The sequence below is a fragment of the Trichomycterus rosablanca genome, chromosome 8 (genome assembly GCF_030014385.1).
Source record: "Trichomycterus rosablanca isolate fTriRos1 chromosome 8, fTriRos1.hap1, whole genome shotgun sequence".
Classification (NCBI taxonomy): Eukaryota; Metazoa; Chordata; class Actinopteri; order Siluriformes; family Trichomycteridae; genus Trichomycterus; species Trichomycterus rosablanca.
The window spans coordinates 28,654,651-28,680,289 of NC_085995.1; the positions used below are offsets into that span (position 1 = coordinate 28,654,651).

Below are 25,639 nucleotides of genomic sequence, written 5' to 3' on the forward strand. Positions count from 1 at the left end.
TCTGCTGTTTAAAGTGAATATTGATTATATTAATAACTGATTCGAATCGCGGCAGATGTGCACCGATTTTTAACTGTCTTGTGGTGCATCGTTACATCCCTACCTCCCTCTAAATGAGTGGACTTTGTTATTACAAACTGTATGATGAGTTCCCTCAAAGGTCACAGTTGTAATATATTGTGGCAAGCGGCTGGCTTGCTAAAAGCTAGTGAGTGTGGGCGCCGCCTTTTTGGCGTTCCAGAATGTGATGCATCACTCTTGTGAGAGCTGGGGGCACAGTTAGTCTGGCGTCTCCCAGGTTGCACCTTGCCAGCTGCTAAAACATTGTACTTAAACTGTAAATAATTGTACCGTTTAAAGTAAGTTGAGATAATGTTCCTAAATGTACACTGATCAACAATAACATTAAAACCACCTCCTTGTCCATTTTATCAGCTCCACTTACCATATACAAGGACTTTGTAGTTCTACAATTACTGACAGTAGTCCATCTATTTCTCTACATGCTTTTTTAGCCTGCTTTCACCCTGTTCTTCAATGGTCAGGACCACCACAGAGCAGGTATTATTTACGTGGTGGATCATTCTCAGCACTGCAGTGACACTGACATGGTGGTGGTGTGTTAGTGTGTTGTGCTGGTATGAGTGGATCAGATACAACAGCGCTGTTGGAGTTTTTAAATACCGTGTCCACTCACTGTCCACTCTATTAGACACTCCTACTTTGTAGATGTAAAGTCAGAGATGATCGCTGATCTATTGCTGCTGTTTGAGTTGGTCATCTTCTAGACCTTCATCAGTGGTCATAGGACGCTGCCCATGGGGCACTGTTGGCTGGATATTTTTGATTGGTGGACTATTCTCAATCCAGCAGTGACAGTGAGGTGTTTAAAAACTCAAGCAGCACTGCTGTGTCTGATCCACTCATACCAGCACAACACACACTAACACACCACCACCATGTCAGTGTCACTGCAGTGCTGAGAATGATCCATCACCCAAATAATACCTACTCTGTAGTGGTCCTGACCTATGAAGAACAGCATATAAGGGGGCTAACAAAGCATGCAGACAAACAGATGGACTACAGTCAATAATTGTAGAACTACAAAGTGCTTCTATATAGTAAGTGGAGCTGATAAAATGAACAGTGAGTATAGAAACAAGGAGGTGGGTTTTAATGCTATGGCTGATCAGTCTATCATCTGTGTTCATTAAGTATTATAATGATTGATGCACATTGTGTTGTATTTGGTACAACTGTGTTAATTTACCATTTGAACATGATGTAAACCTTGTGTAATGTAAAACTAGCCTTGTAGTAGACTCCTGCTTCACCTGTTCAATAAAAGAGCATAAAAATGATTCCTCTGGACTCATCCTAGACTGAGTCGATGCCACATTGATGTCAAAAGTGGGATCGTTTAGAAGAGAGAGAGCGACTGGGTGCCTCTATTGACTGGCTGCTAGGACAAAAAATTAGAAGCCCACTGGTGAACAGCAGAAGCTCGATACGTGAAGCAGATTGTCAAGGGCACTCTGAGGGGTAGGCCTGCCAGACCCCAGCCAGAGCAACACAGTAGTGACTGTGCATGCCTGGAGGCTACAGGTGGTGCACAGGACACAGTGACTCAAGTTGTTGATTCCCTGTCCGCTGGAGCAGCTGAACACGAAGCATTATTGTACACAGAGAGAATCTGTTTGGATCTGTTTGGTGTACTCAAATGGCACAACAGTGACTCGACACAGGGCCAAGGATTAGAAGTCATGGTTTGCTGCTTGTACTTAGTGATGCAAATCACTCCTAATAATGCTTCTCTAAACCATTTTCAGCAGCTCATAGGTCTGCAACTAACATTAAACTAGCCCCTTTGTTTCAGACAGAGCTTTTAAGCAATAATTATGACCAGGTGGCAGGAAAAAACTGCCCTTCTGTACACCACTCTGCCCCAGTCTGACCTCTTTAACAGAAAAGTAAAGTAACTCGGGTCTGTAAACAACATCCTACTCCATCTGTCACCATGGAGACCAGACAACACCTTCACATTCTATTCACGATGAAAAAAATGGCAAAAGCATGGACAATATACACTGATCAGCCATAACATTAAAACCACCTCCTTGTTTCTACACTCACTGTCCATTTTATCAGTTCCACTTATGATATAGAAGCACTTTGTAGTTCTACAATTACTGTCTGTAATCTATTTATTTCTGTACATTCTTTTTAGCCTGCTTTCACCCTGTTCTTCAATGGTCAGGACCCCCACAGGACCACCACAGAGCAGGGTATTATTTAGGTGGTGGATCATTCTCAGCACTGTAGTGACAATGACATGTCATTGGTGTGTGTTAGTGTGTGTTGTGCTGGTATGAGTGGATCAGACACAGCAGCACTGCTGGAGTTTTTAAATATTTTGTCCACTCACTGTCCACTCTATTAGACACTCCTACCTAGTTGGTTCACCTTGTAGATGTAAAGTCAGAGACGATCGCGCATCTATTGCTGCTGTTTGAGTTGGTCATCTTCTAGACCTTCATCGGTGGTCACAGGACGCTGCCCACGGGGCGCTGTTGGCTGGATATTTTTGGTTGGTGGACTATTCTCAGTCCAGTAGTGACAGTGAGGTGTTTAAAAACTCAAGCAGCACTGCTGTGTCTGATCCACTCATACCAGCACAACACACACTAACACACCACCACCATGTCAGTGTCACTGCAGTGCTGAGAATGATCCATCACCCAAATAATACCTACTCTGTAGTGGTCCTGACCTATGAAGAACAGCATGAAAGGGGGCTAACAAAGCATGCAGACAAACAGATGGACTACAGTCAATAATTGTAGAACTACAAAGTGCTTCTATATAGTAAGTGGAGCTGATAAAATGAACAGTGAGTATAGAAACAAGGAGGTGGGTTTTAATGCTATGGCTGATCAGTCTATCATCTGTGTTCATTAAGTATTATAATGATTGATGCACATTGTGTTGTATTTGGTACAACTGTGTTAATTTACCATTTGAACATGATGTAAACCTTGTGTAATGTAAAACTAGCCTTGTAGTAGACTCCTGCTTCACCTGTTCAATAAAAGAGCATAAAAATGATTCCTCTGGACTCATCCTAGACTGAGTCGATGCCACATTGATGTCAAAAGTGGGATCGTTTAGAAGAGAGAGAGCGACTGGGTGCCTCTATTGACTGGCTGCTAGGACAAAAAATTAGAAGCCCACTGGTGAACAGCAGAAGCTCGATACGTGAAGCAGATTGTCAAAGGCACTCTGAGGGGTAGGCCTGCCAGACCCCAGCCAGAGCAACACAGTAGTGACTGTGCATGCCTGGAGGCTACAGGTGGTGCACAGGACACAGTGACTCAAGTTGTTGATTCCCTGTCCGCTGGAGCAGCTGAACACGAAGCATTATTGTACACAGAGAGAATCTGTTTGGATCTGTTTGGTGTACTCAAATGGCACAACAGTGACTCGACACAGGGCCAAGGATTAGAAGTCATGGTTTGCTGCTTGTACTTAGTGATGCAAATCACTCCTAAAAATGCTTCTCTAAACCATTTTCAGCAGCTCATAGGTCTGCAACTAACATTAAACTAGCCCCTTTGTTTCACAGAGCTTTTAAGCAATAATTATGACCAGGTGGCAGGAAAAAACTGCCCTTCTGTACACCCCTCTGCCCCAGTCTGACCTCTTTAACAGAAAAGTAAAGTAACTCAGGTCTGTAAGCAACATCCTACTCCATCTGTCACCATGGAGACCAGACAACACCTTCACATTCTATTCACGATGAAAAAAATGGCAAAAGCATAGACAATATACACTGATCAGCCATAACATTAAAACCACCTCCTTGTTTCTACACTCACTGTCCATTTTATCAGCTCCACTTATGATATAGAAGCACTTTGTAGTTCTACAATTACTGTCTGTAGTCTATTTATTTCTGTACATTCTTTTTAGCCTGCTTTCACCCTGTTCTTCAATGGTCAGGACCCCCACAGGACCACCACAGAGCAGGTATTATTTAGGTGGTGGATCATTCTCAGCACTGTAGTGACAATGACATGTCATTGGTGTGTGTTAGTGTGTGTTGTGCTGGTATGAGTGGATCAGACACAGCAGCACTGCTGGAGTTTTTAAATATTTTGTCCACTCACTGTCCACTCTATTAGACACTCCTACCTAGTTGGTCCACCTTGTAGATGTAAAGTCAGAGACGATCGCGCATCTATTGCTGCTGTTTGAGTTGGTCATCTTCTAGACCTTCATCGGTGGTCACAGGACGCTGCCCACGGGGCGCTGTTGGCTGGATATTTTTGGTTGGTGGACTATTCTCAGTCCAGTAGTGACAGTGAGGTGTTTAAAAACTCAATCAGCGCTGCTGTGTCTTATCCACTCATACCAGCACAACACACACTAACACACCACCACTGTTTCAGTGTCACTGCAGTGCTGAGAATGATCCACCACCCAAATAATACCTGCTCTGTAGTGGTCCTGGGAGAGTCCTGACCATTGAAGAACAGGGTGAAAGGGGGCTAACAAAGCATGCAAAGAAACAGATGGACTACAGTCAGTAACTGTAGAACTACAAAGTGCTTCTATATGGTAAGTGGAGCTGATAAAATGGACAGTGAGTGTAGAAACAAGGAGGTGGTTTTAATGTTATGGCTGATCGGTGGAAATACTGCATTTTTATCTCCAGTGGAACCAAATTTTTCTGTGTTCACTGTACGCATCGTCATTAAGTTTACAGCCCATGCCACTGTAGCTGACCTCGTTGGATAAATAAAACTTGTAGACACAGGCCACAGCAGTGTAGGCACAACAGTCGGGAGAAGGCACCTCTCAAATCTGAAAGAACTAGCACTTGGCAGAAGAAGAGTGAATCAAAATCCCAATAGAGAGGTGTAAGAAACTCATTTATAGTTACAGGAAGAGACAGATTTCAGTTATGGTTTTCAAATGCGACCAAGTTCAGTTATTGTGTGCTACCAAATATTAAGTTGAGGGTGGCGATAATTTTATTTCGTTTATTTCTGGAGCTCTGTGAGGAATGATATTATTACTTTTTCTTTTAGTTTTTATGTTGTTTCAATGCAAACAAAAGAAACAACGTGCATATAAAGCATTTGAAATCAAAAGAATTTTCAAGCAGAAGTGATGTATTGTGTTGGTCCCGCTTTTGCTGCCGAAACAGCCCTGACCCGTCGAGACATGGACTCCACTAGACCCTTGAAGGTGTGCTGTGGTATCTGGCACCAAGATGTTAGCAGCAGATCCTTTAACTCCTGTAAGTTATGAGGTGGGGCCTCCATGGATTGAACTTGTTTGTCCAGCACATCCCACAGATGCTCGATTGGATTGAGATCTGGGGAATTTAGAGGCCAAGTCAACACCTCAAACTTGTTGTTGTGCTCCTCAAACTATTCCTGAACCATTGTTGCTTTGTGGCAGGGCGCATTATCCTGCTGAAAGAGGCCACAGCCATCAGGGAATATCGTTTTCATGAAAGGGTGTACATGGTCTGCAACAATGCTTAGGTAGGTGGTACGTGTCAAAGTAACATCCGCATGGATGGCAGGACCCAAGGTTTTCCAGCAGAACATTGCCCAAAGCATCACACTGCCTCCGCTGGCTTGCCTTCTTCCCATAGTGCATCCTGGTGCCATGTGTTCCCCAGGTAAAAGACCATCCACGTGATGCAAAAGAAAACGTGATTCATCAGACCAGGCCACCTTCTTCCATTGCTCCGTGGTCCAGTTCTGATGTTCACGTGCCCATTGTTGGCACTTTCAGAGGTGGACAGGGGTCAGCATGGGCACCCTGACTGGTCTGCGGCTATGCAGCCCCATACTCAGAAAACTGTGATGCACTGTGTATTCTGACACCTTTCTATCAGAACCAGCATTAACTTCTTCAGCAATTTGAGCTACAGTAGCTCGTCTGTTGGATCAAACCACACAGGTCAGCCTTCACTCCCCACGTCAATGAGCCCTGGCCGCCCTTGACCTTGTCGCCGGTTTACCACTGTTCCTTCCTTGGACCACTTTTGATAGATACTGACCACTGCAGACTGGGAACACACCACAAGAGCTGCAGTTTTGGAGATGCTCTGACCCAGTCGTCTAGCCATCACAATTTGGCCCTTGTGAAACTTAGTGAAATATATTGTGAAATATATTTTGTAAGACTTTGTGTCAATAAACTGGTCAACTTTATTTTTCTTTCTTCTACAGGGATGCAATGTAGTTCATTGCACTGCTTTCGTCACACATATCTGGCAAGACTGGCCCTTAAAATTGTATATAGTTCTTTGACCAACAATGAAAACATCATGTTGCACAAAAAAGGTAAGATATGTCATTGAAATGGTTCAACATTCCCTTCCAGACAACATTTGCCGTTTAGCTCTGCCAATATACTCTGGCATGTGATTGATGTCCTCAATAAAAGCTTGATGCTCTGGGACTTACTAATGCTGCTGCCACATGAACAGAGAAGCTCTGATCACACTCAATAGCTCTGATCAAATAGCAAGAAGGAGCAAAATGCTCATTTAGGAATATACAAAAATGAGCATTCATTTTCTAAATTACCTTTATAATAGAACTGAAATTCATGTGAGTATAAAGCATCCAAATTCAGACTGAGCTCCGAGCTAATTAGTTGGAGATGAAATATCATGTATGAGAGCAGGATGTCTCCAGTATTTTGGTGTGTAAAAGTCTAGGTAAGAGGATACAGTGGCACTGTGCCAAAGGCTTCATCTCAGCAGAGTTTTGTCTGCATATATAATCAATCCAGTCATTGGTGACCTCCAATAACCTACTAGCTCTCAGTATCAACTGAGATTACTACAAAACTCATAACTTTCATCCTTGGTCTCACCCTTGAACTTATACTAAGTGCTTTGAAACTCAAGCTGCAACTCGCGATAAATGATTCATATTTTCAACTTGAGAAAATGACTGGAAAAATGAAAACGAAATCATGAATTATTTCAATATAGAGAAATTATCCAGAAGTGCAACTGGATCTTATGCAAAATTCATAAAAAATATTAAGTAATTGTGTTAAATTTTACATGAATGAAGTGGCAAGAAAATTATTTGTAAGAAGCAAGAACATTTTGTTAAAAAGTTATGTAATCAAAGCTAATCCTCAAATTCTTTATGACTTTTCACATTTAAAAGAAATATTGCCTCTGGTCACCATCTGTGAGAAACATGCTCTCATTATATACTAGTAGAATATGTGTTAATCAACAAATGTACACATTTTGCAGCTGTGAGGCCATATCTTGGATTCAGATGGTTCAAATTTAGTGAATTACATGTATACACTTGATCACCACTCACATTTATTCTCAAATTAATGAAAAATCAAAAACTATTATCTCTTATGAAAAAAAAAAGTATTCAGTTTTTTTCAATACGTTGTAGTAACCCCTTTAACAGAAATTATAGCTGAAATTCTAGATATATCTTGGATATCTCTCTACAAGCTTTGCCCACCTGAATTTGGGTATTTTATCCCATTCTTCAAGGTAGGTCCTCTCAATCTCCATTAAATTAGGTCTGGTATTTGGCCTGGTTAATCAAGGAAATTCAGAAACTTGCCGCAGTACCATCCCATAGATGCTTTGGCTGTATACTTTGGGTCATTATCATGTTGAAAGGTGAACCATCACTCAATTCTGACTTTGGGTGCGCTCTGGAGAACTTTTTTACACTGCCAGCGCTGCTGGAGTTTTTAAATACCGTGTCCACTCACTGTCCACTCTATTAGACACTCCTACCTAGTTGGTCCACCTTGTAGATGTAATCGGAGACGATCGCTCATCTGTTGCTACTGTTTGAGTTGGTCATCTTCTAGACCTTCATCAGTGGTCACAGGACGCTGCCCACGGGGCGCTGTTGGCTGGATTTTTGGTTGGTGGACTATTCTCAGTCCAGCAGTGACAGTGATGTGTTTCAAAACTCCATCAGCGCTGCTGTGTCTTATCCACTCATACCAGCACAACACACACTAACACACCACCACCATGTCAGTGTCACTGCAGTGCTGAGAATGATCCACCACCTAAATAATACCTACTCTGTGGTGGTCCTGTGGGGGTCCTGACCATTGAAGAACAGTGGGCTAACAAAGCATGCAGAGAAACAAATGGACTACAGTCACTAAGTGAAGAACTACGAAGTGCTTCTATATGGAAAGTGGAGCTGATAAAATGGACAGTTAGTGTATAAACAAGGAGGTGGTTGTAATGTTATGCCTGATCGGTGTACACTACATTAGTGAATTTATTTGAACTCTATGAGACTTGAATTGTATTGAAAATTCATGAATGATCTTAAAAAGAAGTAGTCTATTAAGGGTCACTTGTAAATGTGAGTAATTAAAGATAATTGGGCCCAAATAGCCATACCCACCAACATTCACAAGCACATCAATATTTTTTTTCAATCCTAGACATCCCATGTTGTGAATATGCACAAACGAATATTGAAGCAAAACACCCTTGTTAGTAAAACTATTCTGCTGAAAAGTAATGCCAACAAATCACAAATCCTGGAGTGCACAGAGTCGATTTATCACCGTGTCCTGTTTAATGAGAGTTCTTACCTGGAGGCCGAGCAGCTTCTCGCTGGGTTTTATGTGCCTCTGGATTTCACAGGCCACTGGCTGGATCACTTTGATACCATCCTCATAAAAAACGTAGAACATGTTTCCAATCCCCAGACCTGGTGGGGGAGAGATATGCTCAAGTTAGCAAATGCTATCAAGGTTTATATAAAAAAGCCTGAAAAACAACACACAAAACTGCCAAATGAAATCTTGCCTGGAGTCGCCTGTTGCTGATCACACAGACAGAGAAAACATCTTAAGGAAGAGACTTATTAGGATTATTATTTTTTTCTTTTTTTCTCCGATTCCCCCCAATTTTCTCCCCTAATCTAGTTGCATCCAACTACCCTGACTGTGTTACACTTCACGTCTACTGATACAACCCTCCACCGCTCACCACCCCTCCGACACGTGTGCAGTACCGACTGCATCTTTTCACTTGCACGAGGCGAGTTCATATGCGAATCAGCCCTGCACACAGAGAGCCACACCCTGATCAGCATTATTCAATCAGCCATCAGAGGTCGTAATTGCATCAGTTATGAGGAACCCTGGTGAACAACAGCCAATTGTTGTTCATGTAGCTGCCCAGCAGGAGGATGAAATCATTTTAAAAAATAATAAATAATAATATAAATAAATAATAATAATAAAGCCAGTTAAAATTTCTGTACTGCTATGATATTTGTCACAAGTGTACACAAACTTCAGATGTTCATCAGGTAAATACAGTAAATGTAAATGAAATATGGTTACATGCAGGCTAATACATGTTGAATACAAACAGGTCAGAACATTGTCAATATAATACAACCCCAAATCCCAAAGTTGGGACAGTATGGAGAATGCAAATAATAAAAAAAAAAACAAAGTTTCTTACATTTACTTTGACTTTTATTTGATTGCAGACAGAATGAACCTGAGATATTTTATGTTTTGTCTGCTCAACTTAATTTCATTTATTAATAAACATCCATTGCTGCATTTCAGGTCTGCAACACATTCCAAAAAAAGTTAGGACAGTAAAGAATTTACCACTTTGTAATGTTGCCATTCTTTTTCACCACACTCACCATCTAGGATGGTCAATCCTAGATGCCTCCGAGCCCAGAGAAGTCGATGCCACTTCTGGACATGGTTAACATAAGGCTTCTTTTTTGCACAGTAACGTTTTATGGCATTTGTGCATGTAACTCTGTATTGTAGTGTTTGACAAAGGTTTGCCAAAGTAATCCCTCACCCATGTGGTTTTACCAGCTATTGCTGAGTGGTTGTTCTTAATGCTTAAGCTTGCGCCCTTGGCCTTTACGCACTGAAATTTCAACAGATTCCTTGAATGGTTTAATGATATTACACACTGTAGAGGGAGAAATATGCAAAACCCTTCCAATCTTTCTTTGAGGTACATTGTTTTTTAAACATTTCAATAATTTTCTCACACATTTGTTGACAAACTGGAGATCCTCTGATCATCTTTGCTCATCAAAGACTCAGCCTTTCCTGGGTGCTGATTTTGTACCAAACCATGATTACAATCACCTTTTGACATCACCTGTTTGGAATTACAACGTTATTTAGTTTTTTCACCTCATTACTTGCCCTAAATTGCCCTAAATGACTTTTTTTGGAATGTGTTGCAGGCCTGAAATGCAGGAATGGAGGTATATTAACAAATGAAATTAAGTTGAGCAGACAAAACATGAAATATCTTAGGTTCAAACTGTCTGCAATCAAATAAAAGTTAAAGTAAATATAAGGTACACTGTAGTTTATTTTATGTGCATTTTCCATACTGTCCTAACATACTGTCTTTTTCTGATTTGGGGTTGTAAGATCTAATACGGGTTAAGATTTGTTTGTTGACATCACTTATTGGACATCACTTTTACTGATACATTTTCATGAAACTGACATGTATAAAACAGCATTAGATATGGTACTGATTGAAAATGAGAACACTGTACCTTCTTCCCTCCAAAGAATGTTTGCCACTGCAAGAACAGAAACACAAATACAATTTTAGTAAATTTGATAACAATTGCATTTATTTTCTCATGATCTTGAGTTATACAGTAAATTAGAGATACAAAAAAATCATTTCCTATTGATTATACATTTATTTGTTTTCTAGATTTTTTTTCTATCAAGGCACAAAGCAACAAAATAATCTGTTAGACCTTGATTCAATTAAAATATGAACTGATAATCAATCTGCTGCTGCTCATCTGACACTATTTCTATATTTTCTATCTAATTTCCTGTGAAACGTGTTACTGCAGTTGTAAAGTGTTACTGCAGTGTAAACTGTTAAAATCATGCACAGAAATAAAGTGTTAATTAATAATGATAAGCGTTAATTGATCATACAAATATCATTTAAAGTAAGAGACGGCTACATTACTGCCAGCCATACCTGCCATCTCTAGTTCTTTTTAATAGCGTATAGAGAACATCCAGATTACAGTGATATAATGTTTAAATGAATGTGGATGTGGTCAGAATTTAGCCAGAAATAACTTTGTCACCCACTCCACTCACATAAATATTATTGTGAACTATATTGCTAAATTTTTATTGAATAATTATTAGGGTGGTGGCCTACAACCAAAAATCTCTTAACCAAGCCCCCATCAGAATGGAAATGTTTTTGTAAGGTAGTGCCAGTAATGTTAGACTTTATCTTGCAGAATCATTTTTATAATGTAAATCTGTTTTTAAAACCTTCAAAACTTTGTTTATTAAAGTTGATTTGGGTAAATGCCCTGAGCATTTTCCCTAAACAAATTGCAGCTGTGGAGACCAATCACAAACGGGGTGTTGGCTTGAGACTAAGAGCAAACACACACTAACATGTGCTCCCGGAGAGAGGGGCGTGACACATAGGAGCACTCCAGGAGCACAGAGGCTGGACTCATGACAGCAACAATAAGACATGTATATCTTTATTTTTCTTTTTTTAATTATATTTACTCTACTTGGAACCATTAACCATTACAAAAATCTAAAAACAAGAGTGCATTTTGGGTTTAAATTGAATTCTACTTTCTATGAATAGAAACATCTGCCAAATGAACAAAAGTAAATTTGAACTGTCACAGATAATGACTCCCTGAGTGCTTCTGCAAAACACTTTTTTGTGCAACTTTCTATAGCTTAAGCCCTTACAATGGTACCCAGACAAGTGCCACACTACAATCAAAATGTCTGCTGTGTGGCATTAAGCACAACATAAAGTGGTGATACCCTTACATTTTAAGTAACATTTTCAGAAGCTTAAGTTAAAAAGCCACACAAAAAAATCAGTTTCTCAAACAATTTGTTTTACTAGCAAAATGGTAAAGACAAGCAGAATGCTAGCAATTTCCATTTTAAGAAAAACAAACTTTGTATCCTTCGGCCTCTTTTTTTTTTCTTCATTATTATTATTATTATTATTAATTGTTGACAGTGTGAGACTGTGTGACTAGGTGTGACTTACCTAGTGAAAATTACAAAGTGGGCGGGCATTTGTTGGGGGCTACTGACTTTTCTAAGGTAGAAATTCAGAGGTTAGGTGCTTTAGTTGTTGTATAGATACTAAAACAAACCGACTTCATGGTAGATTTGCAATGTCTGACAGTAGCCTAATGAAAACAGATTGATGGAACACTGTTTTATCATTATTATCATTAAAGTAATTAATACATTAATTTAATGTGTTTTGGACTAAACGCAGACACACAAAAATGATGACTGGACCAGCTAGACTGGGGTAAGGTAATAAAAAAGTTAATGGATATTTACAGATTATTATAATAAATTATAACTGTACATTCAGCTGTTTTGAATGCTGTGTGTAGTAAGTTGCTTTAAATGAAAGGGTCTGCTAAATAACTGTAAGTAAGTGTTAAGTACAGGTTCATTTTACAGCTTGAATGGACTGGGTCCTTTCCGAGTTTGCATGCTCTCCCAGTGTCTGCATTGGTTTCCTCTGGGAGCTCCAATTTTATCCCACAATCCAAAGACATTTAAGTTAGGTGAAATTTTTCATAGGTAATTTTTATCTCTTCCAGCATGCCAGTGTACTAGTGGACAACAAACACAGGCACATCCAACATGTTTTGGCCGGGCTTAATGTGTTTTGTCAGGCTCAGTGTGTGACAGCGGTAAAGGCCAAATAATAGTGTGCATAAAAATTCTGACTGTAAACCCAGAGCCAGAGAGGAAATCAATGATGTGAGCTAGACACACAACTAGCATACTGACCTGAACTGTTTAACTGATGTCTAGTACATAAATATCAATTGTAGGTAACGTGCTCTCAGCATGACACTGCCACAATGAATATTTGTCACAATGAATAATTTAAATAATTAAACAAAACATATTATGTAAAGGAAATTTGTATAATAACAACATATAGTGTCTAACATGGTTTTAGTTGTTTATGAGATTGCATTTTCGAAAGCATCTTGGTGTAAATTAGACAGACCGTCAGGAGATATTCGATGTTCCTCAAATGTAGACATTTTTAAATCCAGGTTAAAAACTTTTCTTTTTTCTTGTGCCTATGATTGAGCTCTACATTTTTGCACTCTATTAGTACTACTCTTTAGCCTTGATGTTTCACTATATTTTCTATATATTCATTTTTCATGTTCTTAATTTTTTATCTCTCTTGTTTTAATTTCATGTTCTCTTAATTGTATCTAAATGTTTGCAAGAAGTCTTTCTGAGGTTCTAGATCTCAGGAATGTTTTAATGCTTAAATTTTTTTTCCTTACATAAAGCACTATGAATTGCCACTGTGTATGAAAGGTGCTATACAAATAAACTTGCCTTGCCTTAAATTAGTTCCCTTAGTTATTTAATCAATGAAACAAATATAACTAGTAGGATTATTTTGGCATTTTCTCCCCTTTTTCTCCCGACTTTAGCGCATCCAATTACCTGATATTGCATTACGCTTCCTCTCTACTGATGCCGATCCCCGCCCTGACTGAGGAGAGCTGAGACTAACACACGCCCCCTCCAACACGTGTGCAGTAGCCGACTACATCTTTTCACCTGCATGAGGCCAGTTCATATGCGGATCAGCTTTGTTTTTTTTACTGAGAGAAACACTCTGATCAATGCATTATTCCTCGACTCTGTGCAGGCGCCATCAATCAGCCAGCAGAAGTCGTAATTGCTAAAGTTATGAGAAGCTCCCTGTCAGGCTCCCCCCTTGTATGAACAATAGCCCACCATCGTTCGTGTAGGCACCCAGCCCAGTCGGATAGCAGACAAGATCTAATGTCAGCTCTGGTGTGCAAGCGTGTTTTACCACTGCACCACCGGAGTGCCTGGTAAGGCAATTTTGACAGTTTAGTTTTTCAGCCAGGTATAATGTAGCACATAAATCTAAACCTTACTTTTAAAGGTAAGCAGTCGCCATGAAAACAACTACTTATCAAGTTAAACATCAGTGCTTTAATATTTTCATAAAAGCCCCTGTATGATTTCTCATCCCAATATACGCTTTAAAAAAACTTACTCTTCGTTACTTAAATTAATATGTTGTCCCTTTAAAAAAAGGCTAATAAAAACATGGGTGTATTCAACTGTCAAAATTGGCTTACCAGTTAACCAGTAACTCATGTTTCCTTTATATGTTTTGTTTAATGGTTCAAAATGATCAATTGTGACAAATATTCATTGTGGCAGTGTCATGCTGAGATCACATTACTCACAATTGATATTTATGTACTAGACATCAGTTAAACAGTTCGGGTCAGTATGCTAGTTGTGTCTAGCTCTCAGCATTGATTTCCTCTCTGGCTCTGGGTTTACAGTCAGAATTTTTATGCACACTATTATTTGGCCTTTACCGCTGTCACACACTGAGCCTGACAGAAACACTAAGCCCAGCCAAAACATGTTGGATGTTTTACTGCCGCTTTATTCTATTTAGGGATGCAGTGGGTCCGATTCACTGGGCAAAAGGCAGTAAACACCTCTACAGGTAGCCAGTCCATCACAGGACAAACACACATTCACATACACACTCATACCTAGGGGCAATTTAAGTATCTCCAATAAACGTGACTGCATGTCTTTAGACTGTGGGAAGAAATTAGAGCTCCTTGAGAAAACTCCCAGGACCCAGACCGCTTGTGAGGTGACAGTGCTCTCTCTCATAACATTATGACCACCTCCTTGTTTCTACACTCACTGTCCATTTTACCAGCTCCACTTACCATATAGAAGCACTTTGTAGTTCTACAATTACTGACTGTAGTCCATCTGTTTCTCTGCATGCTTTGTTAGCCCCCTTTCATGCTGTTCTTCAATGGTCAGGACTCTCCCAGGACCACTACAGAGCAGGTATTATTTGGATGGTGGATCATTCTCAGCACTGCAGTGAAAATGACATGGTGGTGGTGTGTTAGTGTGTGTGGTGCTGGCATGAGTGGATCAGACACAGCAGCGCTGCTGGAGTCCAATCACTGTTCACTTTAACAGACACTCCTACCTAGTTGGTCCACCTTGTAGATGTAAAGTCAGAGACGATCGCTCATCTATTGCTGCTGTTTGAGTTGGTCATCTTCTAGACCTTCATAAGTGGTCACAGGATGCTGCCCACGGGGCGCTGTTGGCTGGATTTTTGGTTGGTGGACTATTCTCAGTCCAGCAGTGACAGTGAGGTGTTTAAAAACTTCATCAGCGCTGCTGTGTCTTATCCACTCATACCAGCACAACACACACTAACACACCACCACCATGTCAGTGCTGAAAATGATCCACCACCCAAATAATACCTGCTCTGTGGTGGTCCTGGGAGAGTCCTGACCATTAAAGAACAGCATAAAAGGGGGCTAACAAAGCATGCAGTGAAACAGATGGACTACAGTCAGTAATTGTAGAACTACAAAGTACTTCTATATGGTAAGTGGAGCTGATAAAATGGACAGTGAGTGTAGAAACAAGGAGGTGGTTTTAATGTTATGGCTGATCGATGTATATTATATTGTATTATTTAGTTTATATTTATAAGATTGTCTGGTTTGTTTCTGTCTCTCTGGATTGTACCTTTGCTTGGCATTATATTACTTTTTCAACAACAGCTGTTGTGTTTGGCTTTTGAATAAGTAATGTTTGTTTCGCTGCATAGAAGCATGGATTTCTTTCTCTTTAAGTTACAACAACAACATATTGTTCTTTTTAAAAGATGAGAATAATTTAGTCACACCAATGATTCTATTTCTGGTAACGAGTCCTCATAAAAAAAGAAACCCAGAACAAAGCATCATAAGTTTGTGGTTTTGACTATTATAAAGTTGCATATACAGTATATATATATATATTATTATGTTAGACATTGGTATTACTAAACTCCTCTCAGGAGTAAATGATTGTAGTCACTTGTCGTGCAAGAACAAAAAACCCTGCTCCCTAATTACCACCGTCTTAACTGACATTTGCTTCTATGCTGCATGGATGTCGAATATTCACTCAAAAACAGGCTTTTAATTTAAGGTATTAAAATAATGAATTAAATTGCCTAATGTCTAATGCACTGAATGAAAATTTTCATCATTGCAAGGGAGAAATTCACCAGCATTAACTGAAATAAAAAGCAAAGCCAAGAGAAAGAAGCAGTTGGAGGTGGAGGACCTCCATCAAAAGATCAAAGAGCAAAAACTCAAGAGTGTTTCAAAGCCAAAGTTTATATGGAAAATGCTTTTTCATGCATTACTGATGCAGATGAGTCTGCACACACATCTCAGGATAGTGACCCACATCTGAACCCCATTATCTATCTGTACAGAGCATTGCCAGGTTACTCTACAGCCCTCACATTGTCTCAAACCACAGTATCCAACCTTTTGAATTCTGTCTCTGGACTACATCTCCCAACAGCCCAGCATGCCAACCTTTCAACTAGTGTGTGAACAACAAATCCCACCTGCATTGCTAAATATCTAAAAGATCATTCTATCCCTGGATCACTACTTACTTTAATATTACTGATTATTTTGAGCTCTGCAGGCTTTATTATCAACCCACCAATTATGTGTCAATTTGTCTTCCGCTGCAGGCACTGCCAATTATGCCCTCTAGATGGCACACAGCCAACCGGTGGCAACGCCGTGTTTCAAACCAAGAAGTTCAATTATCTCTGGTGTGCTAGCGGAATATCCCACTGTGCCACCTGGGTGCCAAATGGTGCATATTTTACATTTGGTGGGTGGTATGCGGTATCCTCTGTAAGAAACAGGTTGGACATTGAAAAGTTCACTACTGGATCATTAAAGATTGCAACAGAGATAAAAGATACAGAGAAAATGCAGAGACTCACAAGCTAAACAGACTTTGTGTCAAAATGTTTGGGGTCTTAATTTACTTGGCAAGTTATTAATGTCTGGTAGTGAATTATAAAGACTGAACATCAGGATTTTTGGTTAGACACTGGACACTTTAAGATGTTGGATAGACACAATGCTGTTCTCAAACAATGAGGGCTATCTGGGTTCACAAACATTACTACATGCCTAACATTCTACATCTCAGTGAGTAACAGAGTCTTATCAGCTACATTTGCCACAGAGCCCAGAGTTATGACTATTATCCATCGTTACGTACCAACTGCTGGCAAACAAGATGAAGAGATTCTACAAGAAGAACCTACTTGTGATCACCAGTGATTTCAATGCAAGAATCTGAGAAGATGCAGAAGACATTGAAGTCTAGGAAAATGTGGTGTGAGAAACGACAGGGGTCAGACAATAATAGATGTCTGTGCTGAACATGGGTTGGTTATCATTAACACCTTGTTCTGCCTACGCAACGGGAACAGATACACCTGGAGTAGTCCAATTCAAGACACCAGAACTTAGAGTGACTGCATCCAACAGTCGGTTAATAATGCACTTCAATACCTCAGTGCAGATTGTAATTATGAAATCTCATACTTAAATAGAACTTAAACCGGGTACTTTTCGCGTACAGTTTAATGAATACTACGTATTTGGACATGCTCGCCGCTCCCGCGTACTGTTCAGTATGAAAGTATGCGATTTAGGACATAGCCGAGATTTGATAGCACGGACTGCAAAATGGAGAAAGAAAGAGAAAATAGCGAGGGGTGAACAGAGGAGACTGGACAGAGAAAACCACACAAAGTTTTAGATCATTTTAAGCTGGAAAAACCACCACATGCATTTTTGAAGACTTAGGCAAACACACATGTACACGCACACAAACACCAAATCTACCTCATCTGACAGATACAATGCTGACAGAATTTTTTTGGTCTCCTACAAATGCCACAAAGCCTCCCAACAAAATATTAAAGCTTTATGTTCTATGAGCTGTAGCTGAAACTTTTAGTTCTGAAAGTTGCACAAATTAGAGGCTTATGCTTATGTATTATTGTTTATGCTTTAGTTTTAGGTTGCCTGTATACATTTTAAAAGTAATTTGATTTTTTTTTTAATGTATTTGTTTTTGCATTTCAAAAATGTTCTCTTTAAACTGTACTGTATGCAAGGAATAAAAATGTGCAGTTTGTTTTAAAAAACACGTCTTATTTAATCTTATATGAATTTATTTTTGCTCTTTATTAAAGCAAAAGCAAATTCTTATCCAATTACTCGATTAATCGCTGGATTAATCGATAGAATACTCAAATACAAGGATAATCGATAGCTGCAGCTCTAATTTTGACAAGGAAGCTCAGATTTAAAAGGAAGCAAATCAGGATGCCACTGGTTAGACCTTGAAAAACTCAGAAATGGTCAATTCAAGCAGCAATAACAAGTGGAGGTTTCCAAAAGATTTAATGAGCTAGAGATACTTGAGGAACCACTCACACCAGACAGACTGTAGCAGCAGATGAATCATGTAATGCTGAACGCGGCTAAAAAAATAGTACAAAATAACTACAACAAATGCAAGAACTGGATTTTCAGTAACACTTGACAAAAGCGTGAAGCAAAAAAAAAGTCCTCAGATGAATACAGAAAACTTTAATGTAAATTTCAGAAGCTCAGCCAAATCAATCCAGCCCTGAACTACAGCCATGAAAAACAAAAATGTTGTCAAAAAATCTTGTCAAAGGTGAAGAGATTACCATGAACAACTGTACAATGGTGAAGAGGAGAACATACAGATTAATGTTCAAGAAAGGGAACAAGGGGCGCTTAGTTGGCGCAGCAGTAAAACACGCTAGCACACCAGAGATGACATCTCAAACTCGTCGGTTCGAACCTCAGCTGATGCAATTACAACCTCTCCTGGCTGATTGATGGTGTTTGCACAGGGACGAGGGATAATGGGATCAGGGTGTGTCTCTCCGTACACAAAGCTGACCCACATATGAACTCGCCTCATGCAGATGGAAAAGATGCAGTCGGCTACTGCTCTCTTGTCGGAGGGGGCGTGTGTTAGTCACGGCTCTCCTCAGTCAGAGTGGAAGTCAACATCAGTAAAGAGGAAGCATAATGTAATTGGGTAATTGGATATGACTAGATTGGGAGGAAAACTTAGGAAAAAAGGGAACAAGCACCACTAAAGGAGGAGATCAAGTGTACCATGATTGAACTGGATAAATAAAAAGCATGTGGTCCAGAAAGCATGGCGGTTGAAGTAATGACTCTGAACTGCACAAGGTCTGCAGGGAAGTGTGAACACAATCAATCTTCATTCCACTGTTCAAGAAAGGTGAATGTAGGACCACTGAACTGGTCTCACAAGCTATCAAGACTCTGTTGTGAGTAATCTTGAAACGAGATTGCCCAGGAAAAAGCTGGATTTAGACCAAGACAAGGCACATGGGATTAGATCACAAACCATTGAATCATCATGAATCAACCAAGCGAAAGGTACCAGCCACTATATTTATGTTTCATTGATTTTACAAAGGCATTTCACATGGTACAGCATGACCAATTATGGATAACCATGCTTGAGATGGGGTTTTTCTTGCACCTGGTCCAACTACTTAGGAGTCTGTATAGAGGCTAGTAGTCTCATATTGATGTAAAGCCTGGATATTGAAAAAAATAAGAATAAAGACACACCCAGGCTTTTGAAAACAAGTGCAAACTGCTAAAAACCTCATAAAGGAAAATGATGACCCTAAGCAAGTTTAACAGATGGCCAGAACATAAAATGAGCTACTGGACCACATTAAGGCCCTTAAGTTATGTTACTTTGGGCATTTGATGAGGAACATTGAACACATGACAACATTAAGGGCAGTTAAAATGACAAACATAAGCTGGATTGACAACATCATGACATGGATTGTATTATCAGGAGCTAGTCTGCTACAAGCAGCATGAGACAGAGGGCATTAAAGAATGCTAAGCCATCTGTGCAGCCAACCGTCGCAAAGTAATCACGGTGTAGTGACATGACATGACCTACAATTAAAGCCAATTAAATGCAAATAATTAATTGTTAAAGGTTTTGCTCAGGTGACCAAAAGTGGTGGTGATAGGGCATGAACCAACAACCATCCGATTACCAGCCCAGTACCTTAACCACTGAGACACCACTGCTTAGTTATGTTATTGATCATTTTGATATAAAAAAAGAACAATGTTTATTTATGGAAAAAGCAGTAATGATTTATTTATGCAAAACCCATGACTAGGGCTGGGAGGTATGACGGTACATTCAGTATACCGTTTTTAAGGTATGGATTATTCATATACCGCCATACCATAACATAGCCAATACAACAGCTGTAGACTTCAAAAGGCAGCAGATCATATAATATTGTTCGCCGCTAAAAACACTATGAAGCGCTGTGCAGATTAAGTAGTTAGCCAGTTCACGTTAGCATGGCAGTGAAAAAAAATAAACAAAAACAGATGGAAGATGAAGAGAGGAAGACCAAATATGCACTAAAAGAAATGAGGCGTGTCTGCAGTTTAGAACAGACTAAAACACTACTGTACTGTATGGTTTGTAGAGCCACGGCTGTTGCAAACAATGACATTATGAATGCAGTAACAATCCACTTGCAAGCACATGATTCCTCTATAGACAGTCGAGAAAGAAGCTTTTAGAGAAATAATTAAAATAGTGATGGGTCGGTCGCGAACGAGCCTGCTCTAAAAGCCGGCTCTTTAAAGTGAACGACGGGATCCGATTCGTTTTTTTTTTTTTTTTTTTTTTTTTTTTTTTTTTTTTTTCCGTTTTTTTTTTCCGTTTTTTTTTTCTATTAAAGCCGCACGTGATTGGTCAAGGTGCGTAGTGGCGTTTGTGTGTTTACACTGAGCAGGAGGGGAGGGGTTACAGACACACACACACACAGTGAGCACACGAACAGGAGAGAGAGAGAGAGAGAGATAGTGAGAACTCGGCACTTTACATAGCCAGACATTTCACGCTGGAAAGGTGAGGAAAATGAGTGACAGGAAACATAGTAAAATTTGGACACGAGAAGCCTCTTTTACAGAGAAGTGCAGACCCACTGAGCTGGTGGGAGACCAAGTGTTCAGTCTACCCACATCTTATACATGTGATGGCACATAGACTGTGTATTGTAGCAACATCTGTCCCCTCAGAGAGAATCTTTTCCAAAACAGGGCAGATCACAACAGAAAGGAGACACCGGATCAACCCCTCAAAGATGAGGTCCTTGGTTTTTGGATGCTGCTTTTCTTTTTGCTTTGCACATTTTCATTTATAATTTGTTATGTGATGCTTTGTTGATGTTGTGTTGTTTCACTCTAGATGCAAATTTACAAGTAATATACACAATCAGATATTTTTGTCTAATTGAGATGGGTCTTTGTTTTTGCATTTTATAATTTATTGTTGTAGCACTCTGTTCCATGTTGAGTATATAAATAAAGCCATTTAAACAATAAACATTTGATACAATGTTTTTACATTAGTAATTAATTTTACATGTAATTTGGTAATAAATTAATTTAAGCAACAAAAAAATCTAAGGAGCCACTTGGGAGCCGAAAGAGCCGGCTCTTTTTAGTGAGCCGAGCCAAAAGAACCGGTTCTCTAAAAAGAGACGGAATTCCCATCACTAAATTAAAACACTGGATTCTAGGTATGTCTTACAGGGCGAAAATACTTCATGTTAGTCACTATTTCAACATTAGAAGCAAACTAAAATCAGAGATATATAAGTCGTCCACTGTTTAAACATTGTTTTATTCGTTAAAGGGAGAGCTAAGAGTAATTGTACAATACTTAAATGTTAAATAAACAATAAAAAAAAAGATTTATTGCAACTGTTTCATGTGCATATTGTGTCATTTTGTGGGGCCAAGCAAAGCTTATAGTACTCACAACCTTCATTATATACATGGTAAAATTAAAACTTTTATATGCTATGTACTTATGACAGTAGAATAAGCCACAGACATATAAAAAGTCCCAGTAAAAAAAAAAAAAAAATAAAAATAAATAAACATACCGTGATCTGTCAGAATCTTAAAAATACTGTGATGCAAATTTTTGGTCATACCGCCCAGCTCTCCACATGACCATGAGCTTGTTAGACATTCAGTTCAAAAACCTTGACCACTGAAATAATAACAGCCTCTAATTCTCTTAAAAAGCTTTCCACAGTTGGTCAGTCAAAAGAACATTGTGAGTTGTGAGGTCAGGCAATGAATTTTGGCAAGAAAATGCAAAATACACAAAACACATTCCAATTATTACAAGAGGGTTGAGGTCAGCGCTCTGTGCAGGCCACTGGAGTTCCTCCACACCAAACTTTATTTTGCACAGGGGCAGAGCCATGTTTAAACAGCTAACAGTGATGAAAAATTGGAAGCATATCATTTATTTCATATAGTTGATTAAATCCACATGTTCGCAGTGGGTGTGGATGAAACTCCTGAGCTCAGTAATTAGGATTGGTGTCCAAATACCATCTGTCTTATAGTGTAGTTTAGGCAGAAAGTCTTTGTCTACTATAATGACTATTCTATTAATTGAAATGGCTTCACAAAAAATCAACTGTATGTCTTTGTAACAGGGGTGTCAAACTCTTTTACACTAAGGGCCACATCTGCATTATAGTGGCCCTCAAAGGGCCGATTGTAACGTATCCTGCTGTGATTGCAGTCTGCCCTTTGTTGTTTTTCTTGGAGGGTAAATTCTGTGTTTGGTGTCAAAATGCCAAATTTATACTGTATATTTATAATGTATATCATAAATTTATATTGTACTCCTTTACCACAGACACGGCCTCATAACACAAGAGACATTCTTGAAGCACAAACTTGTGCTTCAATTTTCTCTTCTTGTACATTTTGGAATTATTTGTAAATATTTCTCAACATCACTTGTTGGAAAATTGCCTCAGTTAAATGCTGCCGTGGAAACACTGCCATCTAGTGGCGGGATTCAGTCACTTTGTGGGTCACAAATTCGGCATGCATTGTGGGAGATGCAGTTTATGTACGATTTTACAGTGTATTTTAAGACAATCATATGCTTTTTAAGCTCTCGCGGGCCAGATAAAATGATGTGGCGGGCCAGATTTGAGTTTGACATGTGCTTTATGAAATACTACAATTAATAATCATAACCATAACAACTGAGGCATTGATATTAAGTAACTATTACAAATCTGCTATTACAAATAACCAGGAGCTCAAAAACTACTGTTATAGCTTGATACATTTTCAGTATACACCTACAAATAAAGTGCATACTGTAGCTAATCTGTTGCTATGCACAATTTGTCGACTCGCTCTACTTTATTAATACAAAAGATTATTGCTTCTGTAGGACCATCTGTAGGACTATTCTCAGCAAGGCTGTGACATTAACATACACCGATCAGCCATAACATTAAAACCACCTCCTGTTTCTAAACTCTCTGTCCATTTTATCAGCTCTACTTACCATATAGGAGCACTTTGTAGTTCTACAATTACTGACTGTAGTTCATATATTTCTCTACATGCTTTGTTAGCCTGTTTTCATGCTGTTCTTCAATGGTCAGAACCCCCAACCACCACAGAGCAGGTATTATTTGGGTGGTGGGTCATTCTCATCACTAGAGTGACAATGACATGGTGGTGGTGTGTTAGTGTGTGTTGTGCTGGTATGAGTGGATAAGACACAGCAATGCTGATGGAGTTTTTAAGCACCTCACTGTCACTGCTGGACTGAGAATAGTCAACCAACCACAAAAATATCCAGCCAGCAGCGCCCTGTGGGCAGCATCCTGTGACCACTGATGAAGGTCTAGAAGATGACCAGCTCAAACAGCAGTAATAGATGAGCGATCGTCTCTGACTTTACATCTACATGTTGGACCAACTAGGTAGGAGTGTCTAATAGAGTGGACAGTGAGTGGACACGGTATTTAAAAACTCCAGCAGCGCTGCTGTGTCTGATCCACTCATACCAGCACAACACACACTAACACACCACCACCATGTCAGTGTCACTGCACTGCTGAGAATCATCCACCACCAAAACAATACCTGCTCTGTGGTGGTAGAGAAACAGATGTACTACAGTCAGTAATTGTAGAACTACAAAGTGCTTCTATACAATATATATGGTAAGTGGAGCTGATAAAATGGACAGTGAGTGTAGAAACAAGGAGGTCATTTTAATGTTATGGCTGATGAGTGTAGAGCACCATAGTATGTCTTCAGCTATATTTGTATAATTGCAAAGGCTTCACAAAATTATCCTGCAACTGTATGACTTTATGAACTACTACATTTAATAATCATAACCATTAAAACTGAGGCATAAATACTAAGTAACTATTACCAATCTGCTTGCTGTGAATACCTCATGTTTGCCTCAAAAAAGATCATTTTCGTCCACTGGGGTGAGTTCTTGTTTAACTATTATTATTACTTTTACTATTATTATTATGAAGCTCAAAAACAATTCATGCACAGGTAGATTAATAAATAGTGAATCACTACTGTAAAAGTATAATTTTACAACAGTAAGATTATGGAAGCACTTAGCATGACTAAGCATAACTTAAACATACATGTCTTGCGTGCAGAATCCTCCACAAAAAGAGATGAGATGTCCTCATCCACTCCAGCTTCATTACGGGCGATGCAGGTGTACGCACCAGTGTCCTCAAAGTGAACGTTACTGATGTGCACCTCGCTCCCATTAGCTGAGAAAATACAGCAGACAGAAATGAATGTTAAAACTACCTGAAAAAATACAATGTTAGGAAAATATATTCTCTCTAAAAGACTCCCTTGAACCACTTGCACTTGTAGAGTTGGAGCAAATCCAACTCTAATGGAAGTGTGAGTGTGTTTTTGACAGCAGCTGAGAAATTTAGCTTGTTTCCAGGTTGTCACATCCAGTTCGGTTTGAATGGATGACTTAGTGGAGGAGGACTGTTTGTTGATTACAGCCCTATTGGGAAGAGTTCTTCTTGGCTTAAGAAAAAGATCTAGATCCTATAAAAACATATCACATACTAACTCTCATCAAAGCACTACAAATAAGCAGGAGCTCAATAAACAGTGTTATAGCTTGAAACATTTACAGTATCAATTCAACAGCATCTGGGCAAAAATCTGCTTGACATTGTGCTACACCTACAAATAAAGTGCATACTGTAGCTAATCTGTAGCACAATTTGTTGGCTCACTCTACTTTATTAATAAATAAAAAGATTATTGCTACTGTAGGACCATTCTCAGCAAGGCTGTGACATTGACATATAGCATCATAGTAAGTCTTTATCTATGTATGTACAACCCTTGTTGTCGCATTTTCCACTTCACAATTCTTCACACATTCTCTATTGGAGACAGATCAGGACTGCAGGCAGGCCAGTCCAGTACCCGTACCCCTCTTCTCCCACAGCCATGCCTTTGTAATGTGTGCAGCATGTGGTTTGCATTGTCTTGTTGAAAAATGCATGGACGTCCCTGGAAAAGATGACGTCTTGAAGGCAGCATGTGTTGCTCTAAGATCTCAATGTACTTTTCTGCGTTAATGTTCCATCACAGAAGTGTAAATTACTTTTGCCAAGGGCACTGACACAACC

The 25,639-nt window shown here is 39.3% G+C and overlaps 1 protein-coding gene across 1 annotated transcript in view; it reads right to left on the reverse strand.

Moving 5' to 3' along the window:
* fstl5 (follistatin-like 5) overlaps positions 1–25,639 on the reverse strand; it is a 267,906-nt gene that overhangs the window by 20,781 nt on the left and 221,486 nt on the right. The window contains exons 10-12 of the mRNA XM_063000647.1: positions 24,614–24,748; positions 10,608–10,634; positions 8,641–8,759 (exon numbers count right to left, since the gene is read on the reverse strand). Coding sequence (XP_062856717.1) covers positions 8,641–8,759; positions 10,608–10,634; positions 24,614–24,748 — 281 coding nt within the window. The remainder of the gene's footprint in view (positions 1–8,640; positions 8,760–10,607; positions 10,635–24,613; positions 24,749–25,639) is intronic.